This window comes from Pituophis catenifer, unplaced genomic scaffold (assembly GCF_029215685.1).
Source record: "Pituophis catenifer annectens isolate HBS135680 unplaced genomic scaffold, rPitCat1.0.hap2 SCAF_3, whole genome shotgun sequence".
In the NCBI taxonomy this organism is placed as follows: Eukaryota; Metazoa; Chordata; class Lepidosauria; order Squamata; family Colubridae; genus Pituophis; species Pituophis catenifer.
In genome coordinates this window covers 143,227,638-143,249,240 of record NW_027256883.1, presented here as the reverse complement: position 1 = coordinate 143,249,240, position 21,603 = coordinate 143,227,638, and the positions used below count along the sequence as shown (strand labels likewise).

The 21,603-nt window shown below is 37.6% G+C and overlaps 1 protein-coding gene across 1 annotated transcript in view; it reads left to right on the top strand.

The window, feature by feature from the left end:
• TNNI3K (TNNI3 interacting kinase) overlaps positions 1 to 21,603 on the top strand; it is a 217,574-nt gene that overhangs the window by 126,716 nt on the left and 69,255 nt on the right. The window contains exons 18-19 of the mRNA XM_070941265.1: positions 19,332 to 19,384; positions 20,122 to 20,174. Coding sequence (XP_070797366.1) covers positions 19,332 to 19,384; positions 20,122 to 20,174 — 106 coding nt within the window. The remainder of the gene's footprint in view (positions 1 to 19,331; positions 19,385 to 20,121; positions 20,175 to 21,603) is intronic.

Sequence of the window (21,603 nt, the reverse complement as noted above, 5' to 3'; positions counted from 1 at the left end):
AATCAAAGCAGTAACACATTAAGAGATAGTCATCAGTCCCCACAATTACATTGGTTATTTCTCTGCGTTCTTATGTCAACCCTGAAGTGAACCTGGCTGAGGCCATCTTTGAGCCTCAGGGTTGCCACAAGGCAGAAGAAGAGACAGGGAGGGGGAAAATAGATAGATGGGGTTTGTAGTCAAAACAAAAAGTTTTCCTGTGGGAACCAAGGACATTCCAACAGGTGCTGGGGAGAGGAGTGGAGTAACCAAGCAACCAGCCAGCATCTCTATTGGGCAGTGTGACTATGACCAGAGGTGGGATTCACTTACCTTCCCTACTGGTTCGTAAATGTGAGTGCATGCACCTCCTCTGCGCATGCGCACAGCTTTCCGTGCACGCTCTTTGCTCGTGCATTATGTTCAGGTGGGTAGTGACAACTGACTACAACTGGTAGTCAGTTGTCACTACCAGTTCTCCCGAACCAGACAGAACCAGCTGAATCCCACCTCTGCTGATGACTTGGGGGAAGAGGAAACTTTCACGTTTTAATTAGATGAAAACTGTGGGAACTTTCAGAGTCGGTTTTCACCAGTTGTGCCTATATGATGTATCCAGTGGTGGGATTCAGCCAGTTCGCACCACTTCGGGAGAACCGGTTGTTAACTTTCTGAGCAGTTTGGCAAACAGGTTGTTGGAAGAAATTATTAGGGCAGAGAACCGGTTGTTAAATTACTTGAATCCCACCACTGGATGTATCCAATAAATCGTTCTTTGAGGAATTTACCTGCCTTGGAGTTCTGCTTTCTGTGGGTGCATTACTTGGAACACTGACATCCTACTTTTATTGAAATATAATGTAGCCAGGGACTCTTATTCCCTTCCACATTCTCAATTTTATTTGTCCTTTATGTAAAAGTCTGTGCTTCAAATTCCAAATCATAACAAAATCAATTAGATCATCTGATCATAGTCCAGCTACAACTGTGCTGGGATTCAAAACCTTAGAAATTAGAAATTCATACCACCTTTGTTGCTTGGAGATTTGGGGAATTGAAGTCTCAACACAGTTCAAGGACATGAATTTTAAAAAGACTAGTAAGGTCAATGTATTATATTTAAGTCTTCCTTATCAAGCAGAGAATTCCCAAAGCATTGTAGACATAGTGCTACTCATGGGAGGGAAGGATATATGAATATCACTTCTGATTTGATGATGATACTGCAGACCTTTTAAAATTTACATAAATGTGAAAGAAGTAAAAGAATATGCACTATGGCTCACTCAGTTCTATTCTCTCTGCAAATATTTGAATTAAGGCACCTCTATATTTGGGGGGGACTATAATATAGGAGTTATACGTGACTATGTTGTGCATTGATACTGCATAGCTTAAATTCTAATGAAAATGAAAATGAAATTTGCCTAGTTATATTACCTAGACTAGTGAATTTTTGAACCAGGATTTCCTTTGTTACAGTATCTGCCTTTTATGATATTTGTATTGTCGGCTTTAAATGATGGCAGTTGGCAAAACATTCGAGAACAAATAGAGATATATTGGGGCTCCTTGATTGATATTGATAATTGTCGTTCTCTGTGTTGTCTGTACTCACATTCTAATTTTGAATCTACAGACAGAGTCAGACCATATGGAGTAAACTCCATGCAGTTCCCACAAGGAACAGCACCATTGAGAAAATACAGCTACGACAGACAGATTTTCTCTGGCTGTTATCTGTCATATTAAGGCACTAGACAAGATGTCAACCAAGGCTTGTTAATCTTACATTTTTCAAATGAATAATTAATTAGTCTATGACCCAACTGAAAGATAAACCTAATCATGATATAAAGGCGAGGCGAATCCCCCTGGGCCTACAGACAGAAGGGGCCCACTGGATTTTCTTTGCCTCTCCCTCCTCCCTCCCATCTCATCTTCAAAAAACCTGATTGCATAGGGTAGAACTACTATAATTGGGGGGAGAAAAACATTCAAACAACTAGTTATAGCAGCAAAGAAATGCAGGTTTTCTTTCATATCAGTAAAACTGCCCACAATTCTTTGTCACACTGGATTCATATTGGATGGGGCCAATGGAAAAACAAGACAAAATTGTCTCACCAGCCAGATTTGATCTATGTCATATCTAATTAATTTTGAATGTTTATGTTCCAATTATACTTGGAACTGGAGTTTCTTTTTTTCTGGGTAAGACATATTAATAGTTGAACCCATATGTAATACAGTCCATTTCGCAACATCTAGTATTAATATTGAATTGCCCATTAACAACAGGAGGCACTTATAGCCTATGAAGCAATTTATATTCCATAAACTGTTTGACTGCTCAAACACTCATGAGGTGAACACAAAGGCAGGAATGATGGTTAAAATGTCATTAAATTAATTGGAAACATGGCAGTTGTGTATTTTAGACTGGGATATAAATTTAGCAATGGTTCAGTAGTCGCATGTTTTCATGCTCTCCTCCCTATCAGAGCTCGAGAAGAAATCCATTTGGGAATGTGACTGCAATGCTGGAACTGCACATCAAGTACACCCTGACACCGTTTCGTTGAGAGGAGATTAGTTCAGGGAGAATTCTGAATTCAGAAGGTCAGGCAGAAGTTAGCATTTCTTGCTTGTTTCTAAGCTGATACCTAATAAACAGCGGCCAGCCAAATTTAGATGCTTTTCCAAATGAGCCTACAGAGGTCTAAGAAAAATCAGTTTTTGATAAATAGCATACAATATTATTTTTATAGATCAGACATATTTCTTTTCAAGTTGGCTCTATTCCTTTAGTTTCTTCTGTCATCTCCCTACTGTAGTTTATCACATATGAAGCCGATGCTAGTAATTTGACTATCAGTAATAAGGTATTTCTCTATGTGGGAATTGTTGCTTTATAAATTTCTTGTTTAAATTTCTAATTCTATATGGAAGCATTTCAGGGAACGTTACTGACATAATGTTATAATGTTACTTATACATATGCATGGAAAAGTCAGGATATGAAATTAGGGTGGAGTGCTGGTTTTTTATTTTTTACAAATAAAAATATATGGAATGGAAATGCTAGAAAAGTCATTTGAAACTCAAGAGCCTTGGTGGTACAGGGGTTTAAAGCACCCTGTTATTAAGCTTATTAAGACCAGCTGCCTGCAATTACTGCAGGGTTCGAATCTCGCCAAGGCTCAAGGTTGACTCAGCCTTCCATCCTTTCTAAGGTAGGTGAAATGAGGACCCAGTTGTGGGGGCAATAAGCTGACTTTGTATAAATATACAAAAGGATGAAGGCTATTGCTGAGCACATTGTAAGCCGCCCTGAGTCTTCGGAGAAGGGCGGCATATAAATCAAATTAAAAAAAAAAAAAAGATGAGATGTAATTATTTTGATGAGGATCATAATAAACTTTGAAATTACTTTAGAAAAGGGAGAAAAAGAAAATACTCTCAAGATATTTTGTTGTACAAAGCAAATTTCTGTTATAATATTAACTTCAACTCAACTTTTTCACTTTGGCCTCTTTCATTTTATCTGGTAGCAAGTTTTCTTCATACCTCCATACTGCAAGATAATTTCCCTTATGCTTTCTTTTCAACAGCAGAATTTAGATATACTGTATGGCTTCTGCAGAACATAGGGATTCATCTTCACCCAATTTGGTACTCACTTTTACCATCCAAGAGCATTAGACATTGCCAGCTAATATTCTCAATGTATTTTGAGCCAGAATAATTGGACTCAGTGGGGAAGGAAGAACATTCTTGCTAGGCCTCAAGGCAAGACTCTAATCCAAGTTGAAGAAACCCAAATATTCTTCAGACAGTGGCCAAGAGCTAAAATATTCTTTTGCAGTCCAAATTTCTCCACTTATTCCTTCCCCTGTTTCTCCTCTTATTTCTTCAAGATCAGGGGGGAGGAGGAGGAGGAGGAGGAGGAGGAGGAGGAGGAGGAGGAGGAGGAGGAGGAGGAGGAGGAGGAGGAGGAGGAGGAGGAGGAGGAGAGATGGTTCCCTGGGGAAACTGCTGCTATTGAGATGAGACTACATGAAAACCCACAAGCTATGGAGATTCTCAGTCATCCAGGTCATGGTTGTCCCAAAGGTGCTTTTTCAAGAGGCAAGTCCATTTGCCTCTTGAAAAAGCACCTTTGGATTCACAAGCTTGCAAAGCACAACAGTCACTTAACCTGATTCAGGCACCTTGCAGGCTTGCCATGGAATCTACAAGATTGATAGAGGAAGCAAATTTTCAGGGCAGGGAAGGAACTAACCTTACCTCAGGAGAATGATGCTCCGGAGAAGAGGGGCCACATCAGAAAAGATATGTCACCCTGGTTCTGACAGATGGAACCCCATAATTTCCATCTAATGGGACTTAGTCCCCTTAGACAGGAGCTAGAGCATACCTTGATGGGAGAGTAGATGTAGCTGGAAAAAGCTGGTCCCTCATGGAACCTGATAACCTGTTTCCATGTCATAGAGAGCTTTAAAGGTCAAAACCATATACATATACATATATATATATATATATATATATATATATATATATATATATATATATATATATTACATATATAAACACACAAAATACACATACACATACAAATGCGACAAATGTGACATTAATAACATAAATAACATCTAAACATAATGTCTGATTTCCTCCGACATCAATAACCTAAATTCCTCGATATGTATTCCTTCCTCTCGCCTTATATAACGATATTATTTTTTAATATTTAATTATGCGTTGTTATATCTTATTTGGTACAGAATTAAACAAATGGGAAAAATTATGGAAAATTAACAGCAAACTAACACTATCAGTACCGTACAAAGAAAATATCTACAAGATGTTTTATAGATGGCATCTCCCACCGGCACGAATCTCCAAAATGTTCCCCAATACATCTTCACTCTGCTGGAAATGCAAAGCACAAAAAGGGACATACTACCACATGTGGTGGTCATGTTCCAAAGCCAAACAATTCTGGAATAATATCAAAACCATCTTGGAACAAATAACAGCTCAAAAAGTACCACTAAAACCGGAAATATATTTATTAGGCATATTTACATGTAATTACGAAAGAGAAATAACATATTTGATCACACATATTTTGACAGCCTCAAGGATCACTTATGCACAAAATTGGAAGTTGGAAGAAGTCCCAACACAAGATAGAATAATATTTAAAATCATGGAATGTGCTGAGATGGACAGACTCACCAAGGAAATTCAAGGAAAGGAAGAATCTGACTACTACCTGGTTTGGCAAAGGTGGTATCAATGGTTAGAGGGAAAAACCAAAACCAAAAGAGAATCCTAAAAGAGCAAAACCAGCATCTTGAATTACATCCAGAAGCAAACTAGCATTCAATGCAGCTCACCAAGTAGAGATGTAACATGTGCCATTTTAGGGGGATATATAACTGTCCATCCAATCCCATTCTGCACCAACTGAAGCTTCCAGATGCTCTCAAAGGCAACCCCAAGTAGAGTGCATTACAGTAATCCATTCTAGGGGTGACCAGGTCATGAGTGACAGTGAGTAGATTCAGAAAGGGGCACAACTGGGGCATAACGCAAAGTTGTGCAAATGCTCTCCTAACCACAACTGCCACCTGAGCCACTTTTGCAGTTTTGTGAGGGTTCTTCCTTACTGCCTAACATTTGGGTGGGGGGGGAATCTTAAGTCATTGGGAAAGCAAATACAGTCTATATCCACTACTAAGGAATTAAGATACGTGATTTCTTGGGATAGTAAAAGCCCAAGTACATTCTTTTGGGACTCAGAAGGATAAATATTGTATAGAGTACTGCAGATGCAAGGGTGCAATCCAGCAGGTTCTGACAGGTTCTGGAGAACTGGTAGCAGAAATTTTGAGCAGTTCGGAGAACTGGCAAATACTACCTCTGGCTGGCGCCAGAGTGGGGAGGGAATGGGGATTTTGAAGTATCTTCCCCTGGAGTGGGGTGGGAATGGAGATTTTGAAGTATCCTTCCCCTGCCACCCCCACCAAGCCATGCCCACAGAACTGGTAGTAAAGAAATTTGGATTGTGCGGATGTTTGTGATTCATTCTAGCAAAGCTTCATCAGTGCAGTGGTCCAGAAGATATATGCCATAATGAAAATATGTTTGTTTAGTTTTGATGTGGAAACACAACATTTCATTTCCTTTCAGTCTGACTTTCCAGTCTGAGCCTCTTTCAGGAACAAACCATGTTGAGAATATTACAAATGTTTGCGATATTGAAAGATTCACTTGCAGATAATAGCCATAATGGCTAGACCTCTGTTTAAAAAGGAAAGCTTTTTAGTGTTTCCCTAAACAAGTTTTCATGTCATTATTTAGCATAGCATTTTGCAAAGTAAAACTATCACATGATGCTTTTTCTTCCTTTTTGTATCTTTTATATGAAAGCTTTTCTATGTGTATCATGCCCAAATGCATCCACCGAATCAGTGGCCACAGTGTGGATGAATCAGTGTGGTATCTAATTGCAATTAGCCTTTAAGGAAACCTTGTATCTTCATGGATTAATGGAGCATGTCCTTGGCAATGAACAAGAAGATAGGGGCTGAAATACACTGAATGGCATAAGTTGATCCAATCATTTGACACAATTAATAGCACAGAAAGCATAGGAAGGGATTTAAAGATCTGCTTGTTCTTCCTAACAACACACAGCTCGTTAATAACATCCAAGGAGATTCAGTTCCTCAAACAGAAAGTAATTCTTATAGGTTGCATGCAATCTGTTTTGATGCACACACTAGTCCACAGGTCTGCAACCTTAAACACTCAAAGAGCCATTTGGATTAGTTTCCCACAGAAAAGAAAACACTGGGAGCCACAAAACCCTTCCTGTGCCTAACTATTTCTTGAGCAGCCACAAAACTACCATATGTAGTTGAATTAAACCTTGTTTTCTTCTGAAACTTTCCTTTTCTTGGATTTATCCATGGTTGGCCTACCAGGGGTTGAAAAGCTCAATAAATTGCGTGCCAGCGGGTGTTGCACATTGGTGGTTGTGATGCATATTTTGAGTGACAGGGAGCCACAGCAGAGGGGTGAAAGAGCCACATGCGGCTCCAGAGCCGCAGGTTGCTGACCCGTGCACTAGTCAATCCAGCTGTGGGACTGTAAACCTTTCTATTAAGGATTATTCCCTTCAGTGTAATTCTTTGAAATGTCCTACTTTGGATCCAGAATTCTAAAAGAACTATCACAGAATTCTGCATTCTCAGAATGCAAAATTCTGAGAACATGTTTAATGAGAAATTCCTTTTGTAAACAATACAGCCCAATCCCTAGGTATAAAAATAGGACCATATGAGATGCTAAGGGAAATCAGTGATCCTACATAGAACTTTAAAGAAAATCAGGCAAACCAGTCTGTATAAGTAAGCAACATATATTTGAAGAAGTAGGATTTGGGCTCCAGAATACACAGAGAATTGTGGATAGGATTGTTTAAGATAGAATTCTCATTAGATTTGGTAGAGGGTTTTTTTCCCTTACATATCTTTTTTTTTCTTTTTTAAGTCTACATTAAAGAATGTTCAGAAAAGTGAAAGGCAGCCTCTTAAGAAAGATTGACCATTGTCCAATTAAGAGATACATTCCATCTCTGATAACACATATCTAATCAGGAAACCCCAAAATTACTTCATCACTGAACTTTTCTCAATGACTCCATAAAGCTACTAATTTGTTCTAGCAAATAAAGATTTTGTGTGAAGAACCATTATAATTGAGATGCATTTCCTGTTCAGTCGTTAAATCGTATCTGACTCCTTGTGACCACATGGACACCAGGTCTCCCTGTCCTCCATTGTTTCCTGGAGTTTGTCCAAATTCATATTCATTATATCAATGACACTATCTAATTGTACCAAGAAAGAATGTATACACCCTGTGTCTTTTTCAGACCTCCCACAGGGGGTCTAATTCAGTGGTGGGTTTCAGTGTTTTTTTACTAACGGTTCTGTGGGCGTGGCTTGGTGGGCATGGCTTGGCTTGGTGGGCGTGGCTTGGTGGGCGTGGCAGGAGATACTGTAAAACCTCTATTCCCTTCCCACTCCAGCGGAAAGATACTGCAAAATCTCTATTTCCTCCTGATCAGCTGGGACTCGGGAAGCAGAGAATAGATGGGGGCAGGGCCAGTCAGAATTTTTACTACTGGTTCTCTGAACTACTCAAAATTTCCGCTACCGGTTCTCCAGAACTGGTCAGAACCTGATGAAACCCATCTCTGGTCTAAGTTACAAGAAGTAAATTAGGGAGGATATTGAACATAAGCATACGGAGGCTTGCTATTAAAAACATACTTCTATTTTTCCTCCATGTACAAATCACAATGTGTTTTTTTTAAAAATCTATAGGTAAATTATTCAACTTGACAAAAAATCAGGGCAAAATGATGTTTTATGCAAGTTTATGCATTCTATTTTATGGAAGGATAAGGAATCCCAGAAATAGTTCTCTCCAGGTTTGGCTTTCTCTGAAGAAGACAGATTTGGAAATTCAAGCAGAGCAAATTACATATAGTTGACATATAGTCTTGAAAAACAGCAGATCTGCCACTTCAAATCAGATTTCTAGAAAGAGGGATTCCAGACTTCCATCCCTACGAAGGCTGTGATGGCCCCTCAAGCACTCCAAATATATCTCTGCACCCATAAAAATATATCTCGTTATCATTAGCTCTGATAAAATCCGATGACTCCCTGAGTCATTAGGAAATTCTGTGTTAATTAAAATCTTAAATACGAATAAGACAGTGTGGCAGATGTAGTCAGAAAGTAAGGTCTTTGCTCAGAATAGTTAGATGAACATATTACCTGCTTTCCTATACCTAATATTTATTATCATAACCACAAAGTAAATCATTCTGCATTATGATTTAGAAATTCAGAGGTATTTGAGATGTATCTTAACCTTCAAAGTAGAACCCATAGCAGTGTCATTATACAACATTTCTCCAGGGAAAGATTACTTTGAATTTGCCATATAACTTATTTTTTTTTAAATAATTTTATTAACGATAAACAAACATACATATACAAACACATAAAAACAAACTATACATAAACAAACTATACACTAAAATCAAGTCATGCAACTTGAGCTTTGTGAATAGAGCTACATCAATAATTTGTATATCCATATATCTATATCTATATATTTATATATCCTTCATTATATAACAAATTATAATTAAATAATAATATTAAATGTTTATAATATAAACATGCCTCTTACCATGAAATGATTCCCATTTAATACCAGGACTTATTTCACTCATCAGAAGTGATAACTATATAATATAGGTAGTTTTTCATTTTCATTTTTCATTTTTAAAGTTTTTTATTGTAAATACATTAAAACAAGACACAAACATAAAACATTTATATACATACACTTTTTTTTAACAGCTCTTTCGAAGTGGTCCTTTCTTACTATTTACACATATTTTAACTTTATCTTACTCCACATTGTTATCTATCTTCCCTTATTTCGTCTACATTTTACCTTGATCTTTAACATTTATTTTCTCTCTCCTTTATTCCTCTTTCTCATTTTTCCTATTCTCCTACCATTCATACCATCTACACCACACTTTATAATATTCTGTATCCTCTTTCTCCTTGAGTTCTTTTGTTAGTTTGTCCATCTCTGTGCACTCTAAAAAAAATTTAATTAAATCTTCTGTTGGTGAATTTTCCTTCTTCCAATTTTGCGCATAGACTATGCGGGCTGCTGTTAGTATGTGTAATGTTAAATATTGTATTTCCTTTGTGCAATTTTCTATGGGAATCCTTAGTAAGAATTGCTCTGGTTCTTCCTTTATTGATTTCTGTGTTATCTCCTCTAACCACTTTTTGATTTTGGCCCAGAATTTCTTTGCCACTGGGCAAGTCCACCAGAGATGGTAATATGTTCCATAGTTACTCTTACATTTCCAGCATTTCGGTGAATTACTAGGGAACATCTTTGCTATTCTAGCTGGCGGTAGATGCCATCTATGAAACATTTTCATCTGGTTATCCTTGATATGCTGTTGATATTGTCAATTTCATATTTATTCTCCACATCTTTTCCCACTTCTCTAATTCTACTGTGTGGTTGAAATTCCTTGCCCAATTAATCATAGTATCTTTCACTATTTCCTCTTCCATTTTATACAGTAATAAGAATTTATATATTTTACTAATTAATTTTTGTTCCCTCCCATATACAATTTTATCCAATTCATTTTGCTCCAATTGTACTTCATTTGTCTTTATATCTTCTGTATAGTTTGATCTTATTTGTAAATACGTCCACCATTCAACTTCTCTATTCAAATCCTGTTCCAATTCTTGTTTTGTTTTAAATTTTCTCAAATCATTTAATATATCCCTGTATCCAATTATTTTGGTCCACTCTAATAAATTTGAATGCATTAATGTTTCATTGGGCGAAATCCAAAATGGTATTCTCATATAATGTTGCTTTTTGATTTTGTTCCAAATTAATAATAATGAGTTCCTAATTATATGTCTTCCAAAATACCCATGGGTTTTATGCTTTTCACCCCTTAGGAATGCATGCCATCCTATCTGTAAATCATGACCTTCAATTGTTAACATTCTTTTATTTCCCAACTCCATCCATTCCTTTAACCATGTTAAGCATTAGTTTTTCATTTTTAAAACATTATTAAATGATTACAGATAATTACACTTCCCTATATAAAACAATTGCATTTCTTTCCTTGTTTTTCTTGTTTGGTTTTATCCCAGCCTGTAATATGTACACATGAGTCTGTAATTCTTTAATAAATGTCATTGTAAATGACATTTTTGACAAAGTTCAAAATGCTCTAAAATTTGAGGGTGAAAAGCTGCCTTCTATCCAGGGTATAGAAATGAAAAGGCAAAGCATAAGCCCTTGTTAAGGGGTTGCCTTTGAGCTGAGCAAATGCATACTCCTTCAGCTCTTCATTAGCTACATCATCCTGTAGACAAGGAACATTGGAACTTTTCAGCATGTCTTCAGATCTGTTCATTAGCTGAAATGCAAGTAGAAAGTTAGTTCAATTGTTCCCAACTCCTGCAGTAGGAGTTTATTTTGTGAAGGTGCTATGTATATATGAAAAGAGAGTGTACATTTCACCCCATAAGGATGAGAGAAACAAATATCTCTAAGCTGCTGTGATTTCCTTTGAACCTTTTTCTTCTTTTTAAGCACCAGTTTTCAATGCATCCTCAGATACAAATCGGTTTAGATTGTTGGAGGCTCATGAGATGCATCCTTCAAGCTTCTGTTTGGTAGAGATAGGGTGAGCCCAGTTTTGTGTTGCAAAGTTGCCAAAAGTTGAGGCTGTTGTGATGAAGTACATCAAGGCTTGTTCTGGGTAAATAAAAGCTTCTCCTACAGCAACAGCTCTGCAGGTGGAACATTCCTCTATTTGATGCTGAAGCTTCCTGGCTCCCTTGTGTCTTTTCAACAATAACAACAACAACAAAGTCTGTATATCTGAATCCCCCTATTTCTATACTTTTAACCTCTCTAAACCTTTTGCCTTTGCTTTACTTAAACTCATTTCTCCCTTTTTGCCAAAACTCATTCTTTCTTGTCTGTCACATCAGATATAAGTGATTGTTATGACATTCACAATGCTGGCCTTGGAGGTTTAAGTGGCATAAGTTAGCAGAAAAGATGGCCCAGATAAATAAGTAACTGGAAACACAGTTTATTTTCTTCTTCTTAAGTTTTGCTGGTAGGTTTTGTTTTGTAGAACTGAAAAACTAACAGTACTAACTAGGTACCACAGCAAGTAAATACTGGCACAGAATCAGTACAATTTAAAATCCCAATTCTGACCTGAAATGCCACATGAAACCTCAAAGCAAACTCACCAGACATTAATTATGCTTGATCAAATTTATGTAGTTTGAGCTAGACCTTTCAGTGCTACCTCTTGACATACATATGCCCAGAAGCAAATTACACAGCTAATAACTAGTGAGGAAATTGTGGCCAAAACAAAAAGACAATTTATTTTAAAATATATAGCATTCACTTACTGACCCTTACTGCCGAAGCTTGATATAACAACAGCAGACCCATAACTTAAACTGGAATGTGGGCCACAGCTGAAACTATAGAACTATGGAAGAGGTAAGGGGAAGGGTCAAATTTTTAAAAAAGTTTAATTAATGGGAATAGACCAAAACTCATTCTCTGAATTGAGATAGTATGATGGTGATAGAATGTGGGGGGGGGGGGATATATGGAGGTGAATGAGCCACAAATATCACCCTTGCAAGTTATTCCCTTCACTTTATCCCCTTTGTTGGATACTTCTAGTTTCTTGGGGTTAAGGAAAGGCTTTCCACATCCTCAAAGTTGCTTTTTTATTATTATTTTTAGCATCAATAAATAAAACCAATAAATAGAAACGAGGGCTAAGAATTGGTCTGTGGATGGGATTATAACCTTTGTAACAGGTGTGTGCCTTAGAGCATATAAATAAATGCAAATTCAGTTGTAATAATAAATGAGGGACGTCTGAAACTTAATTAAGTAATTTCATCTTACACATTGGATTTTGTCCTTTCAGAAGATGCATTAACAATTTGCCACTCTCATGCATGAAGGGTTCCATTGTGAGGCTGAAAAGGGTTTGGGCGCTTGTCTTTCTTTCAAAATGCCCAACTTTATTTTTCAGAGCTGGCCTGGGTTAAGAAAAGCAACAGTGTATGGAAAGGTTGCACAACTCTGAAATATTCACCTGAGGGAGAAGAGGATTACTTCCAAATTCAGGTGTTATTTCAGGTAGTGTGCTCACTTTCCCTGTTTTATTTTTGTAACAGCACACAGTAGCACACACACAACCCCCCCATCTGATAGGGGGTTGCCTATTGTGTTGCCTATTTTCTTATATTGTCCTGGAAAGTAGATGAATGCATCCATGTAGCCATCTTTGAGCTGAGGAAGCTGGAAAGAATCCTTACATTTGTGATTTAGCTCAGTATTCGGGGTTCTGATGACACATTTAGCCATAAAGTGACCTTTTGGGTAATATACAGCATAGTGAACTAAATCATGACTTAAAGTGTGGATTGAATGTAGTCATATTATATTTTCTGGCCAATATCTTAGAAATAAGTACACACAATTTGAAATTGTATGCATGTCTGCTTGCATGAAAATAAACCCAATTAGATCTCAGTAATTCTACATTTTAAAAAAAAAAAAAAGACAAGCTGATGAAGTCTAGTAGTAGAAGTAAACTCCCCCCCCCCAAATACAGTAGGTAATATTTCACCTGGCTAATATATGCCTTGGAATTCTACCTTTTAGTTGAATATGGACATTTTATTATTACTATTATAACTTTTATTATAACTATGGCAACTTTATGACCTGGGAACCAACTTCCAGAATTCTGGAGCATGGCTGACTCAGGAATTCTGGGAGTTGAAGTCCACAGATACTGCAAAATCCCCATTCCCTCCCCACTCCTGGGGGAAGGATATTGCAAAATCTCCATTCCCACCCCACTCTGGGGCCTGCCAGAGATGGTATTTGCTGGTTCTCCGAACTAATCAAAATTTCTGCTACCGGTTGTCCAGAACCTGTCAGAACCTGCTGAATTTCACCCCTGCTTATGAGTCTCTTTGGAGATATGCTATTATTAATGGCATGCTTGAAATGTATTCCTGGGCATTATAAGTCCTCCGTTTGCATTCCCCAGTGTTCAGTAAACTGAAAGCAAAGTGGAAAACATTTTTGTTCATGTTACCCTCAATAAATGGGTTTAACCACAAAACAAATCTCATAATTCACCTCTTCAGTCCCAGTGGTTACAGGACAAATCCAGTAGATTTAGCAGTAAGCCTTAAATACACCTGCACTGACAGGTGTACAAAAAGTTAGGGTTCTCTTATTCTTTACCTTTATAGGAGCTTCTTGTTGCTATGGTTTCAAAGATTTAATTGAAATCAATTTTGTTTTTACTCACTCTGTATGGTTAATGCATTTGTCTCCACTCATGCTATTTACAATAGGTTTGGAGCTTTCAAGTGAAATTTTGTTGGTTGGAAAGATGATAAATAAATAGAAGGACAAAGAGACACATACATGTATTTTAAAATAAATAAATAAATAAAAACCTATGTAAGAGCTGTGACTTTACTGTCAGAAAGGTGATCTGTAATAAAATTTTGCTAAAATATAGAGACATTGGAAAATATACAGAAAAAAAGCAATCGTATTAGAGATAGAAGCACTTTTTGAAATGAAAATGGACTAGGATATTAATGGAAGGAATGAGAATTTTATAAATTTATAAAGTTATAATTTTATATATAAGTATATATATATAAGTTTATATATTCTTTATATAGCAAAAAGAAGTTGATTCTGTCTTTCCACTTTCTATTACTCTTGTATGGTTACCTAGAGATATAGGGTAGAAACATGGCAAATCAAAGTGGACAAAAGTGATTTATTTTCATGTAATGTTTTATTATAGGATTCATAGATTTGAAATATAGAGATGCTATTTAGGGTAAGATTAGTTGCTAATAATAGCCAGCAGCCTCATAGGCCACAGGAAAGGTGGCAAGGTGGCAGTCATGGCATCAAGATAGAAGCCCCACCCCTTTCTAGTAGTGCATTGGTGCCTCCATCTTGTTTATTTTGGCCCACCTTGTAGATATTTCTGAAACATTATCAAAACGTGTTTTGCATTGTTAGTCTTTAGCAGTGATAACGTTATCTAGCATCCATTTCATTCAAACAGCTAAATACTTACCCTCTTTCCACCCAAAGAAAACCCTTTCCCAAATATTGCCCTTGAAAGCCCACATTTGCATATGTCATTATGCTATTGTCAAACCCAATATAGTATTTCATACCCCCCATAGCCACACCCAAATTGTTAAGCTTACCTTCTAGTCATGAAAAGTTGTCCATCATATTATGGACAACTTATATAGCATTGACCCGCCCGAAAATTATGTGCCTATTGCTCCCATAATTTCCAGACAGTATGCTCAATGATGAATATTGCAGTAGAGCAGTGGTAGTATTCAGCCGGTTCTATCCAGTTCGGGCAAACCTGCAGCGGCACCTGCAGGAGGCTCCACCCACCTGCCCAGACGTCATCACGTCCCATTTTTGACTCTCTGTGTGAACGCACTCACATTTGCGAGCCAGTAGCGAAGGTAAGTGAATACCATCCCTGCAGTAGAGTATAACCAGAAGCCAGAACCATTTGCAGTTTTTTTAAAAGCAAAACTGTACCCTCTCTCCCTTGCATACTTTCCACACAACGGGGTGAAAGAGCATTTACACATTGCTTCCTCCAAGCGTTGACTGCCAACACTGAATTTTAAGTGGAATGATAGATTTCCTAGTGCTTGAAGCTATTACCAAACACATCTTCTCCTGGATTTCAGTTGTTTTTGAGTGAGGTCATGTTGGGCAGGTGTGTTCATACACTAATATTTTAATGATGCGATGAAATTAAAAATCAGATCTAATTTTTGCAGAAATTGTTAACCTTGGAGGGTTTCTTAATGTGCCAGGAGGTCTTCACTCATACAGGTTAATTGCTTTCAATAGTGCCTCATAAAGTGATCTCACTTCATTGGATTCCAAAGTTTCTCAATATGGCAGGGAGATCCTATATACCTCTTGGGGACAATTATTTGGGGGGGGGGAGAAGAACTACCCTGTTTCCCCGGATAATAATCCCAATTGGGCTTTTGAGTGCATGAGCTAAAATAAGGCCCCTCCTGAAAATAAGCCTTCTCTGAAAATAAGCCCTCCCCGAAAATATTAAACTGCATGCGCAACCAGTCCCTGCCATTTCCTCTGGTTAGGGTTAGGGACACAGAGCTGGAAATCAGGTAAAACAGCAAGAAGAGCCCCATCTTGCTCCACATGCCCCCAAAATAATAAGACCTCCTCCAAAATAAGGCCAAGTGCTTATTTTGGGGTTCAAAAAAATATAAGACAGGGTCTTATTTTCGGGGTATTTAAGAGGAAGAAGCAGTTACCTGGAATCAATGACACAACTTTATCTTTTAAAAAATAATCTTTGTAAAAAGGCTTAACTACAACAACTGTCCAGTGGGCAAGAGAGAACTGTTTATCCAAGAGGAAGAAAACTCTGAATTTAAGGCAGTTGTCCATCAAAAGTATTGTAATTATAGACACAGCTTTTGTGTGTGCTACCCAGTTTTCCAACCTTGTCAATTTGGGACTGCCAACACCAGATGAAACTAATGCAGGATATTCCTCCTGTTACGTCTGTGTGTTTGTGTGGGAAAGAAAGATACTTGTATGTGTGTGTATATGCACATCTACCAAAAGCTGCATATAGCAACTATTCTGTCACAGAACACACTTTCACATCTAAGCACCCACGTACATATACTTGCATTTTCCTTTCTTTCTAGAAACAACAAACATGTTGTTTTAAAAACAACATGTTTCAAGAAGTGAAGCTCTACCAAGAAGGGGAAAAAAAGAGGGCTACAAAAACTGGAAATGAGGGGAAGAATAACTTGGCAGGGAAAAACAAACCTTGTTGAAGCATTAGAAAAATAGGCTAAATTTAATCAGGGAGAAGCAGGGAGAAGCTGTGCCTTTCCTAAATTGGATTGTGGTGATTAGGCTTATCTTTAAAAGCACCCATGTTAGTGAGATCTGTCATTGTTCACATCTTCTATTTATTTGCTTCATTTCAGTATCTTCTCGGCAATCGTGAAGTAGGGTGGGAGTTGTTTTACAAGTAACTATTTGGGGCCTCCCGTCGCTACAATACTGCAGCTAACATATGCATCCAGTCAGAATGCAGTCTCCTTGGCTACCAAAGCCCTATCAAAACTAGAAGCTTGAATCTCGGCTAATATTAAATATCTGTGCCCTGTCAAGCTGGCCAATTAATAGGAAGGAGAGTAAACAGAATGTGTGATCAAGGACAAGGGAAGATCTGAAGTCAGAAATTTTTGAGGGACAGCATTCAAAAACAGCCATACATTTAAAACAGAAAATGGGAGATATGTATGCAGTAAACATAGCTAGGAATTGAAAGTAATGAGGAAGGCAAAATTTGTCAAATATCTGAACCATCAAACATAGATGGTGGCAGAGATGCCATTTTAGGTTTCAGCAGTAAGAGGTGAGTAAAACAGACAAAAGAGCAAGATTCACAATATATTGGAAATATTTGATTTGGGATATATTGAAGACAGAACTCAATATTTTAAAAAAATGTATTTTAAATTTATTTAACTGCCAAACTTTATGCATCTCAGAGTGACTACGGATAGATAGACATTCCTAAAAATGTGACATGAAAATGCATCCGCACCTTATTATATGGTAGTCATTTGGGTTTGAAGAAGATACACTTCAAACTTCACATATGCAATTCATCTGTGGACATGGGAGTGGCTCTACAGTCTCAATCTGGAAGTGTGGAATCTAGCACAATGGGGGCACTGCATGTCCATTGTTGTAATAACTGGGTTTTATTCTGTGATGCCACTCATGGCTTTCTGTCAGTTCGTTAGTGATGTCTGTCTTCAAAGCTGGTGGAGGCTTCAGCTGCAGCTTCTAGTTCCCTTGGGTGGATGATACTGTGGCATAGGGTTTCTCCCCCAGGATTTTGTGGCACTTTTGTGGTTGACTCTCAAATCTCTTCCCAGACTCCAATACACTATAGAACAACTGGCGAAGCATATGGCGGTCATCCATTCTGATGATGTTTCCCATCTCATCTGAGCTTTGATAATCAGGAACTCAATGCTGGTGAACCCCACATGGTCCAGGTCCTCCAGGTTGGAGACCCGACCTTGCCAACCAGTGCTGAAGGTAGAGCAGAGAGCACACATGTGAAATTTCTCCGGTTGTTTGATGTGTCTTTGGTACAGAGTCCAGGAGTCATATTCTTATAGGGGAAAAAAAGATAACCACAGCCCTGTAGACGTTCAGCTTTGTGGAGATAAGGATATTGCAGGGATTTATTTTACTGTTCAGCTAAATAACTGTATCTGAATATATGAGAATAAAACATCTGAGAAGAAATAAATGCAAATAGAATTGAAGGACTACTTCATTCCTTGAATTCCATTGATGTAGTTGCATTGATTCTGGGTAACCCTAAACTTTTACAGCATCTTATGAATATGTTATGCTGCTGTTTGCATGTTTTGGTGGGGCTGCAGGTAACCAAAAGACTGGTTCCTTTCCCTCACTTGCAAATGTTTGAAATATCCTGAGAGTTTGAATCTCGTCTCGACTGATGTACCGATCTATTGCAGATTGAGTTTTGACATGAATATTTCCTTTTTCTCCACACAATTGAGATTTTGATATTCTCTCACAGTGGAGAACATAATGCACTAAAAGAAATCTAGTAGGCAGGTGCACAATACTCATTAAGCTCTTTTGCTAGCATCTGCCAATGCAATCAAGCCATTCCAGAGCTAAAAATCTTTCTGCACGTATTGGAGAAGGTTCCATCATTACAAACCAGAGTCCTTCTGAAGGCTATTCTCCCCAGGGTGATAGCTGTAATGATTTTAAAGATTACCTTGTCATGAAGAGGTAAGATCCATGTAAATCCTTCATAGTTCTTTTATACAAAGGGGTGGGTGGGTGGGAAATACCAGGAATGTGTGATGAGAGTCTGTGAAATTAAGTTTTCAAAGAGAATTTAGCCTTTTGAAAACAGCTCTAAATAGCCTTCTCCTTAAGAAGCTTTTATAGGTGTTGGCAGTAGTCTGCTCACAGCTGGATTCTGCACTTTTTTTCTTTTGCATTCATTTATGCCATTGTAATTTAGGAGTGGCTCATTTTAGCTGAGTGGAGCTTAACTGAGGGGATAATCAAGTCTTCTGATTTTATTGAAATGTTATCACCGAGTTCAGTCCCCAAATGTCAGCATCTTCATTCCTTCTAGGTAATGCTGTCACATAATTAATAAGACTGTTACAGATGATCTTCCACTAATTAGGCAATATACTTGTTCTACTTACTAATTAAAGAATTACTCTGACATTTGGACTTCCTAAGCTGTCAACCTTTCATGTATGTGCATATGTGGGTGTATACAATCAGATACAGAAACACACAATGCTTTACGTGTGTTTGTGTATATCTGTTTAACTATTAGCAAGATCCTAAGGGCTGCTTGATAAAAAAAAAAGAAGACACTGCTTAGACATAATATATGAGAGCATGACATAATCTCTTGAACAGATTCTTACTATATTTCTCTATGTCTAATCAAACATATATAAAAATATTTTTTTTCTCTACAGTCACAATATTCTCTTGTATGAAGATGGCCATGCTGTTGTTGCTGATTTTGGAGGTAAAAAAATTGATTTTTTTTAAAAAAAAAACCAGTATATTTTTGCATGCTCTGTAAAAAAAAACAAGATGACATAATGACTTTGTATGGGTGGATGGACTCTTTGGAATTTTGAGTACATTGTCACAGGTCACTTATAAATATTTGGCTTTGGTGAGTCATCAGTTTAGCAGCAGGAGATATTTTGCAGAAGCATCCACTCCTATGTACCTCCAACCCTTGAAGTCCGGTCTGGTTACATGACAGGTTGGTACAAATGGCATTCTGGAAAAGTAAGGTCTGCAAAATTTCACTGATTCTTTGTCCTGTGATTGATTCATGATTGCAAAGATACAATATTTCCATCTAGCAATTCTTAATTGTAGGTGTTTGTGTAAAAGAGCCCTGGGCTTAAAGTAAAAAGCCTTTAAAAATGCAAAAGATAAAGAAAAAAAAAACCTGTACAGGATTTTCTGCATTTAGAAGTTGCCATGTGCAGCATTGTTAAAGAATTGAAACGCCTGTTTTTTATTCTTTGGAAAACATGCTGAAATATTCAAATAAAAATGTGTGTTTTTACAAAGTTATTGTTTTGCTTCACGAAACTGATCACTTGGATACTCAGCTATGGTATTACTGCATTTCTGTTTTGTTTTCATATAGCTGCGTACTGTTTTTTTCCACTTGCTTATCTGAACTAAGTGATATTGATTTAAATACTCTCCTCCCTTTGTTTTTCCTTTAATTTTGAATCCTAGAATCAAGATTTTTGCAGTCTCTGGATGAGGACAATATGACAAAGCAACCTGGGGTTTGCCTTTTTTTTTCTCTCTTTAACATTTTCATGTGTTTGAGAGTGTGCGTGTGTGTTCTATATATAGTACACGTATATACCATATATTAGTCCAAGTTACAGTATATTGATAGTGTGTTCCATTGTTTCTTGTCCACATTCATTTTCGGTAGAGTGCTCGAAGATTATTGAGCAAAAAAAATGTTATTTCTGCTTTGCATGCAGCAATGGGTTCTAGTTTGCATACCCTAATATACCCTAATACACTAATAGGGTATTAGTGAATACCCTAATATTAGCTTATATTAGCAACTCAGAATCAAATTGTAACTCTTGGTGGACTAGCTTCCCACCCACTACTGCTTATATTGTAATTGTTTTATCCTTTCCAAGCTTTCATGAAGAACTCTTGTGAGACAAAAGTTGAGTTTTATACTGAGAATTCTCACAGACATCTTGCAAATTTGGTGCCAATCTGAGAAAATCCCTTTTCTCAAATTGCCTTTGCAAAATAGAGTCAGAAACAATTTCCCGAGAGGGGAGATCTGAGTTGTAGTTGGTGAAATCCCACAGGTTAACCTTACTGAAGATGTCCCTAAGCACGCTGATTGCCACGATGGGTATTATTTTCAAAATTGTCTAGTCCAATTCACTAAACCAGAACTCTCTAAAAATTTCCTCATTTCTATCACTATATAAATATCTTAGTAAAGCTTCTTTCAAATTCGAAGAATTGCGATCTTTGCTATTACAGGTAGTCCTCAGTTAATGATCCTAATTGGACTGGGGTTTTGGTCACTAAGTGAAGCCTGTCGTTAGCCAAAACATGACATGACAACACTATTTAGTGACAGCAGTTTCCTTATTGCAATCATTTGGCCAGATTTGCAACCATGCCGTCATTAGGCAAGGACATCATGCTTCTCCCGACCTGCCGTGCTCACTTCCCCCTCATGTATCTCTCTCAATCTTTGTTGTTTTGACTGCCATGCACTCTGCCATTCTCACCAACACCAGCTTATAGCCCACCTCACCCCCCAAAAAAAGTAGAGATGAGCAGGAGATAGGTGGGTGGTAAAAGTTGAAGGGCATGCTATGGTTATAAATGTGGAAGACTGCCAAGCACCCAAATTTTTTATCCCATGACCATAGGGACGCTGCAACAGCTATAACTTCGAGGATCTCTCTGGCGTAACTATAATTCATTCAGCATCATTGTAACTTTGAACGAATGGTCGTAAAACACGAACCACTTCTACTTGCTGTAAATGGGGCTGCCGACTCCATCCTCAATTGTAAAGAATCAAACCAGAGGCTCATTCAGTGTACTAAGCTGCTCAGAAGCACAGTCACCATTTCCAAGGCCTGAAAAGGGACAAAGAAACCTGAAACTGGCGGTAAACCTTTAGTAAGCTGCACATACAAGAAGAGAGACCATAGAATCCAA